Source organism: Bos indicus x Bos taurus, chromosome 3, assembly GCF_003369695.1.
Source record: "Bos indicus x Bos taurus breed Angus x Brahman F1 hybrid chromosome 3, Bos_hybrid_MaternalHap_v2.0, whole genome shotgun sequence".
NCBI lineage: Eukaryota > Metazoa > Chordata > Mammalia > Artiodactyla > Bovidae > Bos > Bos indicus x Bos taurus.
The window spans coordinates 35,687,159-35,702,155 of NC_040078.1; the positions used below are offsets into that span (position 1 = coordinate 35,687,159).

Below are 14,997 nucleotides of genomic sequence, written 5' to 3' on the forward strand. Positions count from 1 at the left end.
TCTTATTTTCTGGAAATAACTGCCATGTCATATTGTCAACCAAAAATCAATCAAAATGTATGCTGAACACAAATGGATAAGACTCATATACTTAATTGTTTGTCATGACAAGGTAGCCCCAGTGAATCCCTGGTGTTACAGCCTCTTTGTCTCATGGGAGTTCCCTTCTGCCCCACTCCTTGCTCTCTCATTCTCCAGCCCCTCGACCCCATCTTACAGACACCGTCCTGGCTTCATCCTGCTGTTCCACTTACTGCCATTCCTACAGTTCCCTGTTCTCTGCTTTTTGGTGTTTTCTGCTTCTGGTTGTAACATAATAAACTTCCATTTCTGAAATACACTGTTTCCTTCTAATAAAATAATCTATTTTAATGATAAGATGTGAAGAACTTTTCTTCACATTTATACAATCATTACAAATTTCAGGGTACCTTACAATCCTAAAAGAATATTTACCAAGAAGCCTAGAAGCAAGCCAAGTGCAATACTGTATGCGGTCTTGCTAGGCAAGATTCAACTTCTTAGTCCTCTGGAATTGGCCTTGGTTTTAACATATAACTTTTATATACAATACATAAGCTTTGATGTACAGGCTTGCTTGTATCACCTGTGAGGTCCCTAATATTTTGATTCCTTTATATTTAGCGTTGCTGTGCACAAATTGATGAACTGTGGCATGTTGTCCTTGTCCCTGATTATGGCCACATGAAGGCATTCTTATTGATTTGTAACACAGAAGGAAGAAAAAGCTCACGATTATCAAATGAATGTTTAGCATAAAACAAGCCACACAGGAGGTTCCTTAAAAAACTGGAAATAGAACTGCCATATGACCCAGCAATCCCACTGCTGGGCATACACACCGAGGAAACCAGAATTGAAAGAGACACGTGTACCCCAATGTTCATCACTGCACTGTTTATTATAGCCAGGACATGGAAGCAACCTAGATGTCACCTAGATGTCCATCAGAAAACCAATGGATAAGAAAGCTGTGGTACATATACACAATGGAGTCTTACTCAGCCATTAAAAAGAATACGTTTGAATCAGTTCTAATGAGGTGGATGAAACTGGAGCCTATTATACAGAGTGAAGTAAGCCAGAAAGAAAAACACCAATACAGTATACTAACGCATATATATGGGATTTAGAAAGATGGTAACGATAACCCTGTATGCGAGACAGCAAAAGAGACACAGATGTATAGAACAGTCTTTTGGACTCTGTGGGAGAGGGCGAGGGTGGGGTGATTTGAGAGAATAGCACTGAAACATGTATATTATCATATGTGAAACAGATTGCCAGTCCAGGTTCAATGCATGAGACAGGGTGCTCAGGGCTGGTGCACTGGGATGACCCTGAGGGATGGGATGGGGAGGAAGGTGGGAGGGGATTTAGGATGAGGAATACATGTACACCTGTGGCAGATTCATGTCAATGTATGGCAAAACCAATACAATATTGTATAGTAATTAGCCTCCATCTAAAATAAATAAATAATAAAAAAAGAGAAAACAGATAACCAACAAGGACCTACTGTATAGCACAGAGAACTATATTCAGTATTTTGGGATAATCTGTAAGGGAAAAGAATCTGTAAAAGAATATATATACGTGTGTGTGTGTGTGTGTGTGTATGTATAACTGAATCACTGTGCTATATACCTAAAGCTAACACAACATTGTAAATCAACTATACTTCAATAAAAAATAAATTAACAAAAAAAACAAGCCACACATTCTAGGAAGATAAGTATCAAACCAGTTATACGCAGTCAACAGAACTTAGGACCTGTTTGACAGTCCTTACTCTAATGGCTTTTCCATGCTCCTCAAAAAAGTGATAGAGGAAAAAAAATAGTGATGAGACCAACATATTTGTGCTATACTTATACCTGCTGAGGAAAGGTATGCCCTGCAGTCAATGTATGCTGCAGGCTACATGGGAAGAGGTGGTGGGAGAATTGACACTTTGACTTGAATCTCGTCGTTTCCCAGCTGTGGTATGCATTTTACCGTCTAACTGAAAATGACTTGCTTATCAGGAAAAATGTGAAATTCTTGAGTTTTGAGTTGCCCTATTAAACGGCCTACTACAATGTATTTGCTGCTTATTTATGCCATTAGCTGTCTGGTTTCAAGTAATTTAGTCTGATGATTGTTAGCTTAGCTCCAGGACACCACTAATTGACACAAGTACAAATCTACATTTTCATGTCCCAAGGACATGAATCATTACTTTATCCTGTCAATAAAACATTAAGCATTTGGATAGTTTTATTTAAAATTTTAAAGTGATTATAAAATGAAAATGAACTGTACATATTTTAATACAAGGAATAAATTACCCTTTAATAACTAGTGAGATAATTTCTCTTTCCACAGGACACTGACATTTTGAGTCAGATCTGAAATGGCTATTTCCCATGTACATGGCCTCTCTCTTCTCTCCCTCTCTCCTTCCCTTCCCCTCTCCTCTTCTCCTGCCCTCCTTACCTTTCCGTTTCCCCTTCTCTTTTCTTCCTCTTCTCTCTCCCCTCCCTTTTCTTCCCCTCCTCTTCTTCCTCTTTTTACTGATGGGAGCAGGTTTATATATTGAGGGCATTCAGCATATCCTTGAGTGGCAAGTCTGGCAACAATAGGGATGCTGGGCTCCAGGTGATGGTTTGTTTTTTTTTGGTTCTGATTCCTAATTTCTCTTGCTGTTGTTTTCTTTTCTAAGGAACTTGTGAAAGTTCATCGGAACCTAATGCAAGAGATTCATGATTCCATTGTGAATAAAAATGACCAGAACTTGTATCAAGTTTTCATTAACTACAAGGAAAGGTAACTTTTGGGTTTTAAACTTCGTGGCTATTAGTTTGTAATTACAGTCAGGGTTAGTATTAAAGTTTCTCATAAATAGCTGTAAATATGGTTCATTAAGAGACTATGTGCAAAGTAATTAGAACATGGGACAGTTAATCTCAGGGTGGTGGTTGAGCTCTCTCTCTATATACCAGGAAAAAAGAAAAAGAAAAAAAGAGTTCAAGTTTTGCACTGAAAACCAGAAAGTGTAGGTTCTTGTACACACCTATCACTCTTGAGTCCTCTACATAGACTTCAGGAGGTCATCTTAACTCTCTGAGCCTCCTTTTCTTAGTCCGTAAATGTTAGGGGTACATTAGTTGGTACTTATTGCTTTTTCCAACTCTAATAGCTTATAATTCTCTATTTTGGAGTATTAGATTCACAGGCAAAACCAATTTCTCTTTCGGAGTTTGAAAAAAATCTTCTGAGCAATTCACATGAATTAGAAGTACCAAGGAATTTTGCTTAAAATATAACACTCTCTTTTTAAATCAAGCCCTATAGTTCATAGTACCCAGAAGTGGCTAATTAACTGCTTTGCATCAACATTAGATAAATATTAATGTGGTATTTTTTTCCACCAGAGAGCTACAAGAAACAATAAATTAACCAGACTCTCTGCAAAAATTGGTGTCACTCCAGAGATACCCTTCCTGAAGTAGACTCAGACCCCATGCAGTATGAATGGTCTCCTACCCAGCACAGCTCAGGCCTCGCATTCCCACTTTTCAGATAATGTATTTTTCTTAATTAAAAAGTGGGAAGGAGTAGGAAGTTTATTAATGAGTGGAGCTTTAACTAGTGATTACAGTGAGATTGTAGTAGAAAATAAAACTGTTCCTAAGTGAGCATAAACAGTGTAAAAGTTGATCTCTAATAGAAACTTGAACAGAAACTTTAATTTTGTTTTTGATGTATATATGTACTCCAATAGTGTGTGTGTGTGCATGCTAAGGGTCTGACTCTCTGCAACCCCATGGGCTGCAGCCCTCCAGGCTCCTCTGTCCATGGAATTCTCCAGACAAGAATACTGGAGTGGATTCCCATTTGCTACTTTAGGAGATCTTCCTGACCAGGGATAGAACCTGAATCTCTTGTGTCTCCTGCATTGGCAGGCAGTTTCTTCACCACTAGCACACCTGGCAAGCCCACTCCAACAATATGAACAGTCATTAAGTTTGATTGTAAAATCCACCTGCTATGACAATTGTACATGGAATCAATTCCATTCAAATTTGGAAATTAAAAATAGTCACTTTTAATACCATAAATATGAGTGACCCTAATTCTGGGACTGTATGTGTGCACGTGCTCAGTCACTAAGTTGTGTCTGACTCTTTGTGACCCCATGGACTTAGCCCGCAGGCTCATCTGTCCATAGGATTTTCTAGGTAAGAATGCTGTGAGTGTGGTGTGTGTTCAACAAAACGAGAAAACTGAGGTTCTGAGCAATCTGTCCAGGGTTACCTAGAAAGTAAGAAGTGCAGGGTGAGTGAGATTTGCTTTGGTTATAGGTAACTGTGGATTTAAGTAGATGGATTTCCTCTTCTACTTTAATCTTGCCTTTTTGTCCTCAGCTTCCTTTCTCTATCTTTTCCTTTCAGGTTGGTTATTTACGGGCAGTACTGCAGTGGCGTGGAGTCGGCCATCTCTAGTTTAGACTACATTTCTAAGACAAAAGAGGATGTCAGACTGAAATTAGAGGTGCCTGTTTATTTTTTGTTTGTATGTGTCATAGAGTAATATAAACTATAACAATATATTTCTTCTCGTGATCATTGCAACTGTAAATTTCCATGAATTCTAAGTGTGATTTCATAAAATATTAGATAGCCCTCTAAAATAATAATGTGGCAGTAATAATAACAGTAGTAACATAGATTTATGGCTTTTTTATATGGATTATCTCATTAGGCCCTCATGACTGTCAGATACATACAATTAATTTTCTTATCTTATGAATAAGGAAGCCAAGGTTCAGAGAGATTATGAGTAATTTACCCAAGGAAGTAAAAGGTACAGGGTGAGTAAGATATATGTGAGATAATCTATACATAGATTTAAATTGTTTATTAAAAATATAAGATATTTATGGGCAGGTGTATAAAAAGGGCATGGATATTGCCCATAAGAAGTAAGACAAGACACATACACATATGGTGAGATTAAGTAGTAAGCACTCTTTGCCAGGGCTCCATGAGTAAGACTGAGTAATTACTTCAGTATGGTTAGACTATAGAAGATTTATCTAAAGAGGTGGCATTTGAATTAGGTCACTAATGAATGGGGTAGGTCTTGATAGGTGAGATTCCTTGTAGAGAATTCTGTAAGAATTGGTATGTCTTGACCAGAAGAGTCAGGAAAGGTTGAGAAATGGCAAGTAGATCAGTATGAACAAAGCACCTGGTAATAATGGAAAATAAGTCTGGAAACTGTGTTGTCATTTTTTTTTTTTTGTACATCTTTTTTTCCCCCATAAGAAGGATTTGCAATTTCAAAAAACTTTTGAAAAATGATTATTTCTGTGTTATATGAATTGTCATTTCAAATATATTATCCATATGTTTGGATCTTCTTAAAGTTCAGGTAGAGATGTATAATCCATTCTTGGGTGACTGTGGGTGGCTTGGTTGGCCCTCTCATACCCTCCTTGCTGCTGATTGTTGGGTTTAACCACAAGGTCAGGTGATAAACAAGGAAAAACAGAGGATTTTCAAATGAGAGCCCCTTCACTGTTGGGCATATCTGGTCTGATTTCCTAACTCATAATTCCCACAAAGGGGAGCTATTGGTGAGAAACTTTGCACATCAACAGGCTACCAGGTAACTGTACTAATTTTATATCATAGATCCTTTCTTACCTCTTACAATCCCTTGATGATGTGGATCTTGTGTTTGGAGATGTTTTGAGTCACCACTGAATGACATCCTTACCACCTTATTAGCTCAAAGGGCTTCTGCTCCTCTTTTTTTTTTAAATTTTTTTATTATTATTATTATTTTTACTTTACAATATTGTATTGGTTGTGCCATACATTAACATGCATCCGCCTTGGGTGAACACGTGTTCCCCATCCTGAACCCCTCTCCCACCTCCCTCCCCATACCATCCCTCTGGGTCATCCCAGTGCACCAGAGCACCGAGCCTCATAAGTTTAAAACTGTAGGACATCTTGAGTCAAATTAAAATATGATGGTCAAGTTAAAACTTTACAACTTACACAGTGATTACCTAATGAAGCTACCATTAAGGCAGTATTTTTAAAATAAAGATACATAATTTTCATTCAAGAGAAGAGTCAGCAAGTGGACAATCAAACCTTCATTATATTCTCAACATTATTTTTGAATGTTACTCTCCCTTCTTTTCAGAGTCACTGTCAAAATCCTGCCCAATAAGCACACCTTCAATCTCTAGAGTTATAGTTTCTATAGTCATTGTAAATCTTAGGGAAAGAGAGACCCTCAGACTGAGTTTGAAGGCTGAGTGTGAGGTGATGCTGGTTGTCTTTTCCCCAGCTGAAATGCCCCTATTTCTAACCATGGGCCTGATTTGGAAATATTTAATCAAATACTTACTATAAGCCTTCAAAACATAGTCTTTGCTAAAACAGTCTTCTGCAAGTCCCAGCATGGGAGCGAGAAAGCTCCTTTATAATTGGTTTCTTTGTGCCTCCCTCATGTTTTCTGTTTTGTGGTTATTTTTATTCTTGATGATTTCTGCCTTTTTTCACCCTTATTGTAGAACCAAAGTAACATGGGGTGAAGGGTAATGGAGTCCCATTACCTTGCTCTAAAAGGTAGCTCGTCCCTATTCCAATTTCTTTTCTATTAGGATTAAGAGTTGAGGCCAAGCACTTGACTGGATGTTGTGGAAGAATCATTTCTACCCTTTATTTACTTTCAATACTAATAAACATTTTACCTTTATGGGGTCTCAGCCCCCCAACTGTAGTTAATGCCAGCAGTGTTAGATTCTTTACTTCTTGAGCCTATAACTTAGAACTTGAATTAATTTTACCTCAAAAGTTTTAAACTGATTTCCATACATAAAGTGAATTTTAAATGTATATCATTTTCATTCTTAACACTGTGTTAAGATGGCATAACATAACAAGTGTAAGATACAACCTCAGTTTCCAAGGAACTTAAAATGCAGCTGGCAAAATGAGACCCATTCATTACAATAATATTAGCAGTTTGACCTCCTGTTTGAGACTTATGATCCAGAACTTGTTACAAGCTATGGAAGCAAGAAATCAGTGAAATAGTTATCCATCCAGTGAACCGCAGCAATTTACAAGACATAAGCTAACATGTCAGGATGTGTCCCCAGTTCCTGCCTGAGAACTCTAGTCAAACACACAAACTCAATATGGTCATTGGAGCTACTGGTGTTTGTTTCCGTAGTCCTGATAATATATCTTCCATGTTCTGGAAAAGCTAAGTATGGGCAAAATGGAAACAAGAGTATTGTCTTGAATACAACTCCTTCCATGAACTGGAAAGTTCCTTGGTCTTGGTTATGTAATTGTCTTAGGATTTTGGACTTACTAGGTTGCTCACAAATAAAAATATTTTTATGGCACCTTGCTTTTTTTTTTTGAATGAAATCATGAATATGTGAGTGACAGTAAAATCAGAAAATCAACCTGTTCAAGGTCATACAGCCAAGAGTTGCCAAACTTGATTTAAATTCAGGCTTTGACACTACAGATTCAAAGTACTCTCCTTAAAGTTGTAGTTAACATCAAAAGAATGAGCCAGTTAATACTATTTTTCAGTAAACTTTTAAGAAAGTTGAGTGTGAGATTAAAAAAATAATATTGGCGGCTTTAAAAACTTTGAATTCAGTAGTGGGTTTATATTTTAGCAAATTTTTGGAGTCAGTCATTCGATTTAATGCATTTCAACTAACAAATTCTTAAGAGGTATAAAAATATATTCAGTGTAGTCACTCAGTTCTGACTCTTTGCGAACCCATGGTCTGCAGCATGCCAGGCCTCCCTGTCCATTGCCAACTTCCAGAGGTAGTCAAACTCATGTCCATTGAGTCGGTGATGCCATCCAACCATCTCACCCTCTGTCATCCCCTTCTCATCCTGCCTACAATCTTTCCTAGCATCAGGGTCTTTTCAAATTAGTCAGTTCTTTGTATCAGGTGGCCAAAGTATTGGAGTTTCAGCTTCAGCATCAGTCCTTCCAATGAATATTCAGGACTGATTTCCTTTAGGATGGATGGTTGGATCTCCAGTCCAAGGGACTCTCAAGAGTCTTCAACACCACAGTTCAAAAGCATCAATTCTTCGGCGCTCAGCTTTCTTCACAGTCCAACTCTCACATCCATACATGACTACTGGACAAACCATAGATTCGACTAGACAGACCTCTGTTGGCAAAGTAAGGTCTCTGCTTTTTAATAAGCTGTCTAGGTTGGTCATAGCTTTTCCTCCAAGGAGCAAGCATCTTTTAATTTCATGGCTGTAGTCACCATCTGCAGTGATGTTGGAGCCCAAAAAATTAGTCTGTCACTGTTTCCATTGTGTTCCCATCAATTTGCTATGAAGTGATGGGACCAGATGCCATGATCTTAGTTTTCTGAATGCTGAATTTTAAACCAACTTTTTCACTCTCTTCTTTCACTTTCATCAAGAGGCTCTTTACTTTTTTGCTTTCTGCCATTAGTGTGGTGTCATCTGCATATCTGAGGTTATTGATATTTCTCCTGGCAATCTTGATTCCAGCTAGTGCTTCATCCATTTCAACATTTCTTATGATGTACTCTGCATGTAAGTTAAATAAGTAGGGTGACAATATACAGCCTTGACGTACTCCTTTCCTGATTTGGAACCAGTCTGTTGTTTGTTCCATGTCCAGTTCTAACTGTTGCTTCTTGACCTGCATACAGATTTCTCAGGATGCAGGTCAGATGGTCTGGTATTCTTATCTCTTTCAGAATTTTCCACAGTTTATCATGATCCATACAGTCAAAGGCTTTGGCATAGTCAATAAAGCAAGTAGATGTTTTTCTGGAACTCTCTCGTTTTTCTGATGATCCAACAGATGTTGGCAATGATTCTACTGCCTTTTCTAAATCCAGCTTGAACATCTGGAAGATCACGGTTCATATACTGTAGAAGCCTGGCTTGGAGAATTTTGAGCATTATTTTTCTAGTGTGTGAGATGACTGCAATTGTGCGGTAGTTTGAGCATTCTTTTGCATTGCCTTTCTTTGGGATTGGAATGAAAACTGACCTTTTCCAGTCCTGTGGCCACTGCTGAGTTTGCAAATTTTCTGGCATATTGATTGAAGCACTTTCACAGCATCATCTTTTAGGATTTGAAATAGCTCAATTGGAATTCCATCACCTCCACTAGCTTTGTTCGTAGTGATGCTTCCTTCCTAAGGCCCACTTGACTTCACATTCCAGGATATCTGGCTCTAGGTGAGTGATCACACCATTGTGATTATCTGGGTTGTGAATATCTTTTTTGTATAGTTCTTCTGTGTATTCTTGCCACCTCTTCTTAATATCTTCTGCTTCTGTAAGGTCCCTACTATTTCTGTCCTTTATTGTGCCCATCTTTGAATGAAAAGTTCCCTTGATATCTCTAATTTTCTTGAAGAGATCTCTGTTCTTTCCCATTCTATTGTTTTCCTCTATTTCTTCCTGACTGAGGAAAGTGTTCTTATCGCTCCTATATAAAAATATATTAGGAAAGATATTATATATTTAATGACAATAATGAAAAGACCCACAAAGCACAGAGATAGAACAGTTTTGATTGAGACTAACACCCTAGAAGTAAAGCTCTTCAAGACGGTGGTGGATTTTGCTGGAAATTAGAGAAAGCACATGGCAGTTGGTGAGAACCAAATGAACCAAAGTCATGATGGTGGGGAAGGCACATAATGGGTCTGATGAATGCGACTTGTTCTTGATTCCTGGTCCATAGGCCTGCTTGGAGAGACTGGTGAAAGGTTAAGTGCTAAGTGGAAGAAGATGCTGAAGGACCACTAGAGAAAATAATTTCCATGTGTAGAATAGGTCTATGTATATATTCTTATTTAGAGCTGAAATGATGCAAGTTTTGTTTGTTTGTTTTGGTTTTTCTTTGATGATACTTCCTTTTTTTTAAAAAAGGGGGATCATTAAGGAAAAGAGCAAAATATTTATTGTATAATAGCAGTTTTGCTTATGGCTTTTGCATCTTTTAATGTTTGTATTATGACTTCGTTTGGTAAAACTAACAAAGTTAAATTAAAAAAATATATTTCATTAGGAATGTTCTAAAAGAGCAAACAATGGGAAATTTACTCTTCGAGATTTGCTTGTGGTTCCTATGCAGCGTGTTTTGAAGTATCACCTTCTCCTTCAGGTATGTAACTTAAAATTGTTTGTTCATTCATTAATTCAACCAAACATTAATGAAGCATCAATTATGCTCAGAAACGTGATATTTGGAGCCCTTTCCCCTTACATTTTTCAATTATGAGGATGGCTAAATGGGAAATAATAGAACAGCTGGAAAAGTTTTCCTCCTTTTGTGTGAAGGTAATTCTGTATCTTTCATAAAGCTATGTTTTATGTCTTGCAAACAGAAGTGGCTCCAAAAAATTTTTAAAATTAAAAAACACGCAAAACAAATACAAATACCCCTTCAACAACCTAGTCTTCTGTCGTTAGCAGTAATCATTGATAGAATCTCAATGTTGTGATACACTTGAGTTTTGGCAGGTTAATTGTGTTAGAACTTGGGCCTTATAACCATAAATGAAAGAGAATTGTGTCACATTCTGTGTTGCTTTCTGCTATACTAAATTATAATAAGACTACATTTATTTTGAAGTGATTCTTGTTATAACCCCAAAGCTTATGGTTTCCATGGTTAGTCCTCTAATGAGGGTGGAGAGTCTTATAAATTTAATTTGATAGCTGTACCAGGAGACTCATTAGTTCTGCTCCAAAGAAATGTCTTACTGTATTAGTCTGTCATCTCTGCTGATGCTTGTGAAATGTCATTTTAAAAAGATCTACTACCTGTATGTGAATATAATTCTGAATTTGCTGCGCTTTATACATCTTGTATATTAAATTTCTTGAACTGTAGCTGCAAAATTATTAGTCATTTCTATTTTTGTTCTACTGAGAAATCAGAAAAATTCCAACCCTGATTATTCCTTAAAAATGCATTAAAACATTTATGAGACCTAAACTCAAAGAAACTTAATCAAATTGCATTTTATGAAAAAATAATAAGGAAGACTTAGGCAGTCAGTTTCTGAGATATCATGAAACTAAAAACATATCACAGAAGAAAATGATAATTTATTTTGTAACTTTGGGATAGTCAAATATTGATTGAAGAACTTAAAAGGTACAGTTTTCAAGAAATACCTATTTTGGTCACTTAAAAGATTTTAGACATAAAAGTATAAAATATGACCATACCTTTTAGAAAATCAGCAAACTTTTTTTTCCCCTTAACTTCTCTTGGGTTGTTTGATATTTTAAATTTCAAAAGTATATTTAGTTCCATGATGTTTTTTTTTAAGTAGGGAAAGTTTTATCTGGGATACCACACTTAGATAAAAATTCTAGAAATGTTTTTCCATCTCAAAATAATATAGAGTAGAATTAGTTTGTCTACTGTTTAGAAATATGTTGAGTACATGTGGTGTGAATTGAACATTTTCTACTTACTACTGTGTTTTAGTGGGTAAATAATTTTTGAAATGCCTTATGATCTGCAATCACAGATTTATAAAATTAAAATATTTTATTGTGGGATTTGAAACTTTGAAAACTTTACTTTTATTATTTAATAGAGGAAAAGCAAAAATAGAAATGAATGTAAGTGTAACAAGTTTATTATACTTAACAGATTCGATGTTTATAGGTTCTGTTTACTAGAAACACTAATGGTTTTGAATTCAGCAAAGACTTCTGAATGGCTTCCATGTTCCACATTATAGTGTGAGACTCTCAACAATATAAAACTGCCCTCCTCACACTGACAAATCTCACTGTTTAGATAGGGAAAATGAAAAGTAATTTGCCAAATACAATACAATGTGATAAGTATGTACAAAGGTGGTACAAATAAAGACCTAGTTAATTATGGCTTGAATAGAGGCCTCTGTCGTAGAAAGCTTCACAGAGGAGCTATTCTTGAGTTGAGCTTTGAAGGAAGAATAACGGTTTGACAGGTGGATTAGAGAGAAAGGGCTTTAGAGGAGAGAAAACACCATGCCTCATGGGATCAGATATTAGAACGTGTTTTGAGAATTGCAATTAATTTAGTGGCAATAGGACATAGGTTGTTTGAATGGAAGTGAGGAGAGAAGTTGAGGGAGGTTTGCAGAATTCATATATCATGAGGCATCTATGAAGAATGGATGACAGCCTGAAGCTTTTGTGGGTTTCCCAGAAGTTCAAATAACAGGATCTAACTTACATTTAGAGATTCAACTCTGATGTCAGTAGAGTGAATAGATTAGCAAGGAAATAATAGAATAGTCAATAGTGAATAGAGTAGTGAGGAAAGACTGCAAGGTGGAAGATGAAACAGAAGCCTGTTTGAAAAAGAGCAGTGACTTGAACCAAGGTAGTGGCAGTGGGGGTGGTTGCAAGGAGAAGGATAAAGTTAGCATCAACAGAACTTAGTGAGAGAGAGAGAGAGGGAAGAGTCAGGGGTACCTGTTAGGTTTTGGCTTAAGTGATAAAGGTGCCAACATTCAGTAAAATATAAACAGGAACAAGAGTAGGAATGTGGGTGAAGGTTCATTACATTTGGACATGCTAGACTTGAGGGTCTTGTGAGATACCAAGTAGAACTATTTAAAATAGGACAGTTGCGTCTGGGACTCAGGCGTGAATTCTGGATTGAGCACATTCGTTTGAGAGTGAACAGTCCCACTAGGTAGTAGGTGATGCGATGGCAATGGTTGTGATAGAATTCATAGAGTATGTAAAGTAAGAATAACAGAAGACCAAGGTGAAAATCTAAGGAAGAATAACTGATTTCTAAGGTGTAGACAAAGAAAGAAGAAACTTGAAAGACTGATGAATAGGCTGACATTTAGGATGAACTAACAAGTAACAGGATGCTGAAGCTGAAACTCCAGTACTTTGGCCACCTCATGTGAAGAGTTGACTCATTGGAAAAGACTCTGATGCTGGGAGGGATTGGGGGCAGGAGGAGAAGGGGACGACAGAGGATGAGATGGCTGGATGGCATCACCGAGTCGATAGACACGAGTTTGAGTGAACTCTGGGAGTTGGTGATGGACAGGGAGGCCTGGCGTGCTGCAGTTCATGGGGTCACAAAGAGTCAGACACGACTGAGCGACTGAACTGAACTGAACAAGTAACAGTAATAGCAGCAAACAGAAGAGCATAATGCCCTGAGACATAATAGCCATCAGAATTAAAAATAGTAATGAAGGCAAGTTTGACGATGAATGAAAAGCATCTGTCAGTTGTCAGGAGGGGATCTTTCCTAACATCTGGCAAGAGTGTCAGTGTGATAGTGGGGGATAGAATTCAACTTTGAAAGGAAAACGTTCTGACCGTCATCTCGTGTTCTTCTGATGTCTAGTTGATCTTCTTACAGTTTGAAATTTATGATGAAAACAGAGCCTGGGTATGTCAGATTTATCACTTTATGGTGCAAGTAATGATAAAACGGCTTATTTGTAAAATGTTTTCTTTAGTTTTTGTTTTAATTTGATGAAAGTAGTACTAAACCGTATCTTCCAAATAGGAGCTGGTCAAACATACCACTGATCCTATGGAGAAGGCAAATCTGAAACTGGCTCTTGATGCAATGAAGGTAAGAGGAATGCATCATTAACTTGTTTGTATTTCTCATTCTTACTGGAAAGCAGTGACTACAAACTGCTAATACATATGTATGATATGCTAATAGGAATTATAATATCTATAAGTGTTTATGTAGTTTTATTGTTAGTGGGGAGAGCTGGATATTTTTAACTGAAATTAATATCCTTGCATGGATTTAATTATTGGACAAAAACTAAAACCAAGAGGTATATTAAAATAACTTTTGTTGTTTATGAAAGCATGTTCCCTTCCATAATCACCAGGAATGATTAAATAGAAAGGTTTTATTTCACATTCTTTTTATGGCTACTGGTAGAAAACTGTTGACTTACGCAAGCAGCAGGTTAGCTAATGACTTCAGAACACTGGTGTGACTTGTTTTCCTCAAGTGAGGATGTCTGCCATGTTTATCTTCATGGATGTTGTACGTCAGTAAAGTGGATCAATCTGGGTTTCTATTTCTGGTAAATCTGAAAATTAAGAACTTTCGATACAAGTAGATAAAGGCAGACATTTTGAACATAGTGGGCAATGCATAAAACCCCAATTTCCATGCTATGCTGGACTTAGACTTTGCAAGAAATAATATTTGCCCCAATTTACAACATACCCAAGTATTTGTTCTGGAGACAAAATGCCAACATGACTCTACTCAAAGCAATGCATAATGCTTACCCGTGTCCCTGTGCAAATCTCAGTGTTAGCTCTGCTGTTTAGATGACTTGAATACCATGCCAGGAAGCAGCACACGATTATTTATTATTATTAAAAAAGAGATACCAAATTTCCAGTTTTTTAAAGAAATCTCTTACAGAGATATTCTATGAAAAATCGGGCTTTCATTTAGAACAAAGTTAGGAACTGCTTTTTGTGTGAGTTCTGTTCCTGCTGTTGCCGATGAATATAAGAGGATAGGGGAAAAAAGAAAAAGAACCCAGAAAACAGGAAAAATCTGGAGCACCTATAATAAAAATAGCTGGTTACAGTATGGAAAAATTAGCTAATGTTTCCTCAAATATGAGAAAAGATGTTTCAAAATAGGTAAAGGCATGTGGAAAAGCAAGGCCAGCGTTGTTTGTGCTCTTTCATTCCTTTTCTCCCGCCCTGGTTTCTCTCCTCTTCTTTCCTTCCCCTTTATTAACTCTTTGAAATTGACCTGGCACCACTGACTTAATGCTCCCCAGAAGTAAGACACTTAATTGGTTACAGACAACAGCCTTGCTGGATTCATTGTCTCACTTTTAGTTACTTTTCTGTCCTGTCTAATCCTTCATGATTGTCCTCCTAACTCAAGTAC

At 37.0% G+C, this 14,997-nt stretch overlaps 1 protein-coding gene across 2 annotated transcripts in view; it reads left to right on the forward strand.

The window, feature by feature from the left end:
• VAV3 (vav guanine nucleotide exchange factor 3) overlaps positions 1-14,997 on the forward strand; it is a 433,329-nt gene that overhangs the window by 210,578 nt on the left and 207,754 nt on the right. For both annotated transcript variants that reach the window (XM_027536347.1, XM_027536346.1), the window contains exons 8-11: positions 2,726-2,829; positions 4,458-4,557; positions 10,138-10,233; positions 13,621-13,689. In XM_027536347.1, the coding sequence (XP_027392148.1) occupies positions 2,726-2,829; positions 4,458-4,557; positions 10,138-10,233; positions 13,621-13,689 (369 nt within the window). The remainder of the gene's footprint in view (positions 1-2,725; positions 2,830-4,457; positions 4,558-10,137; positions 10,234-13,620; positions 13,690-14,997) is intronic.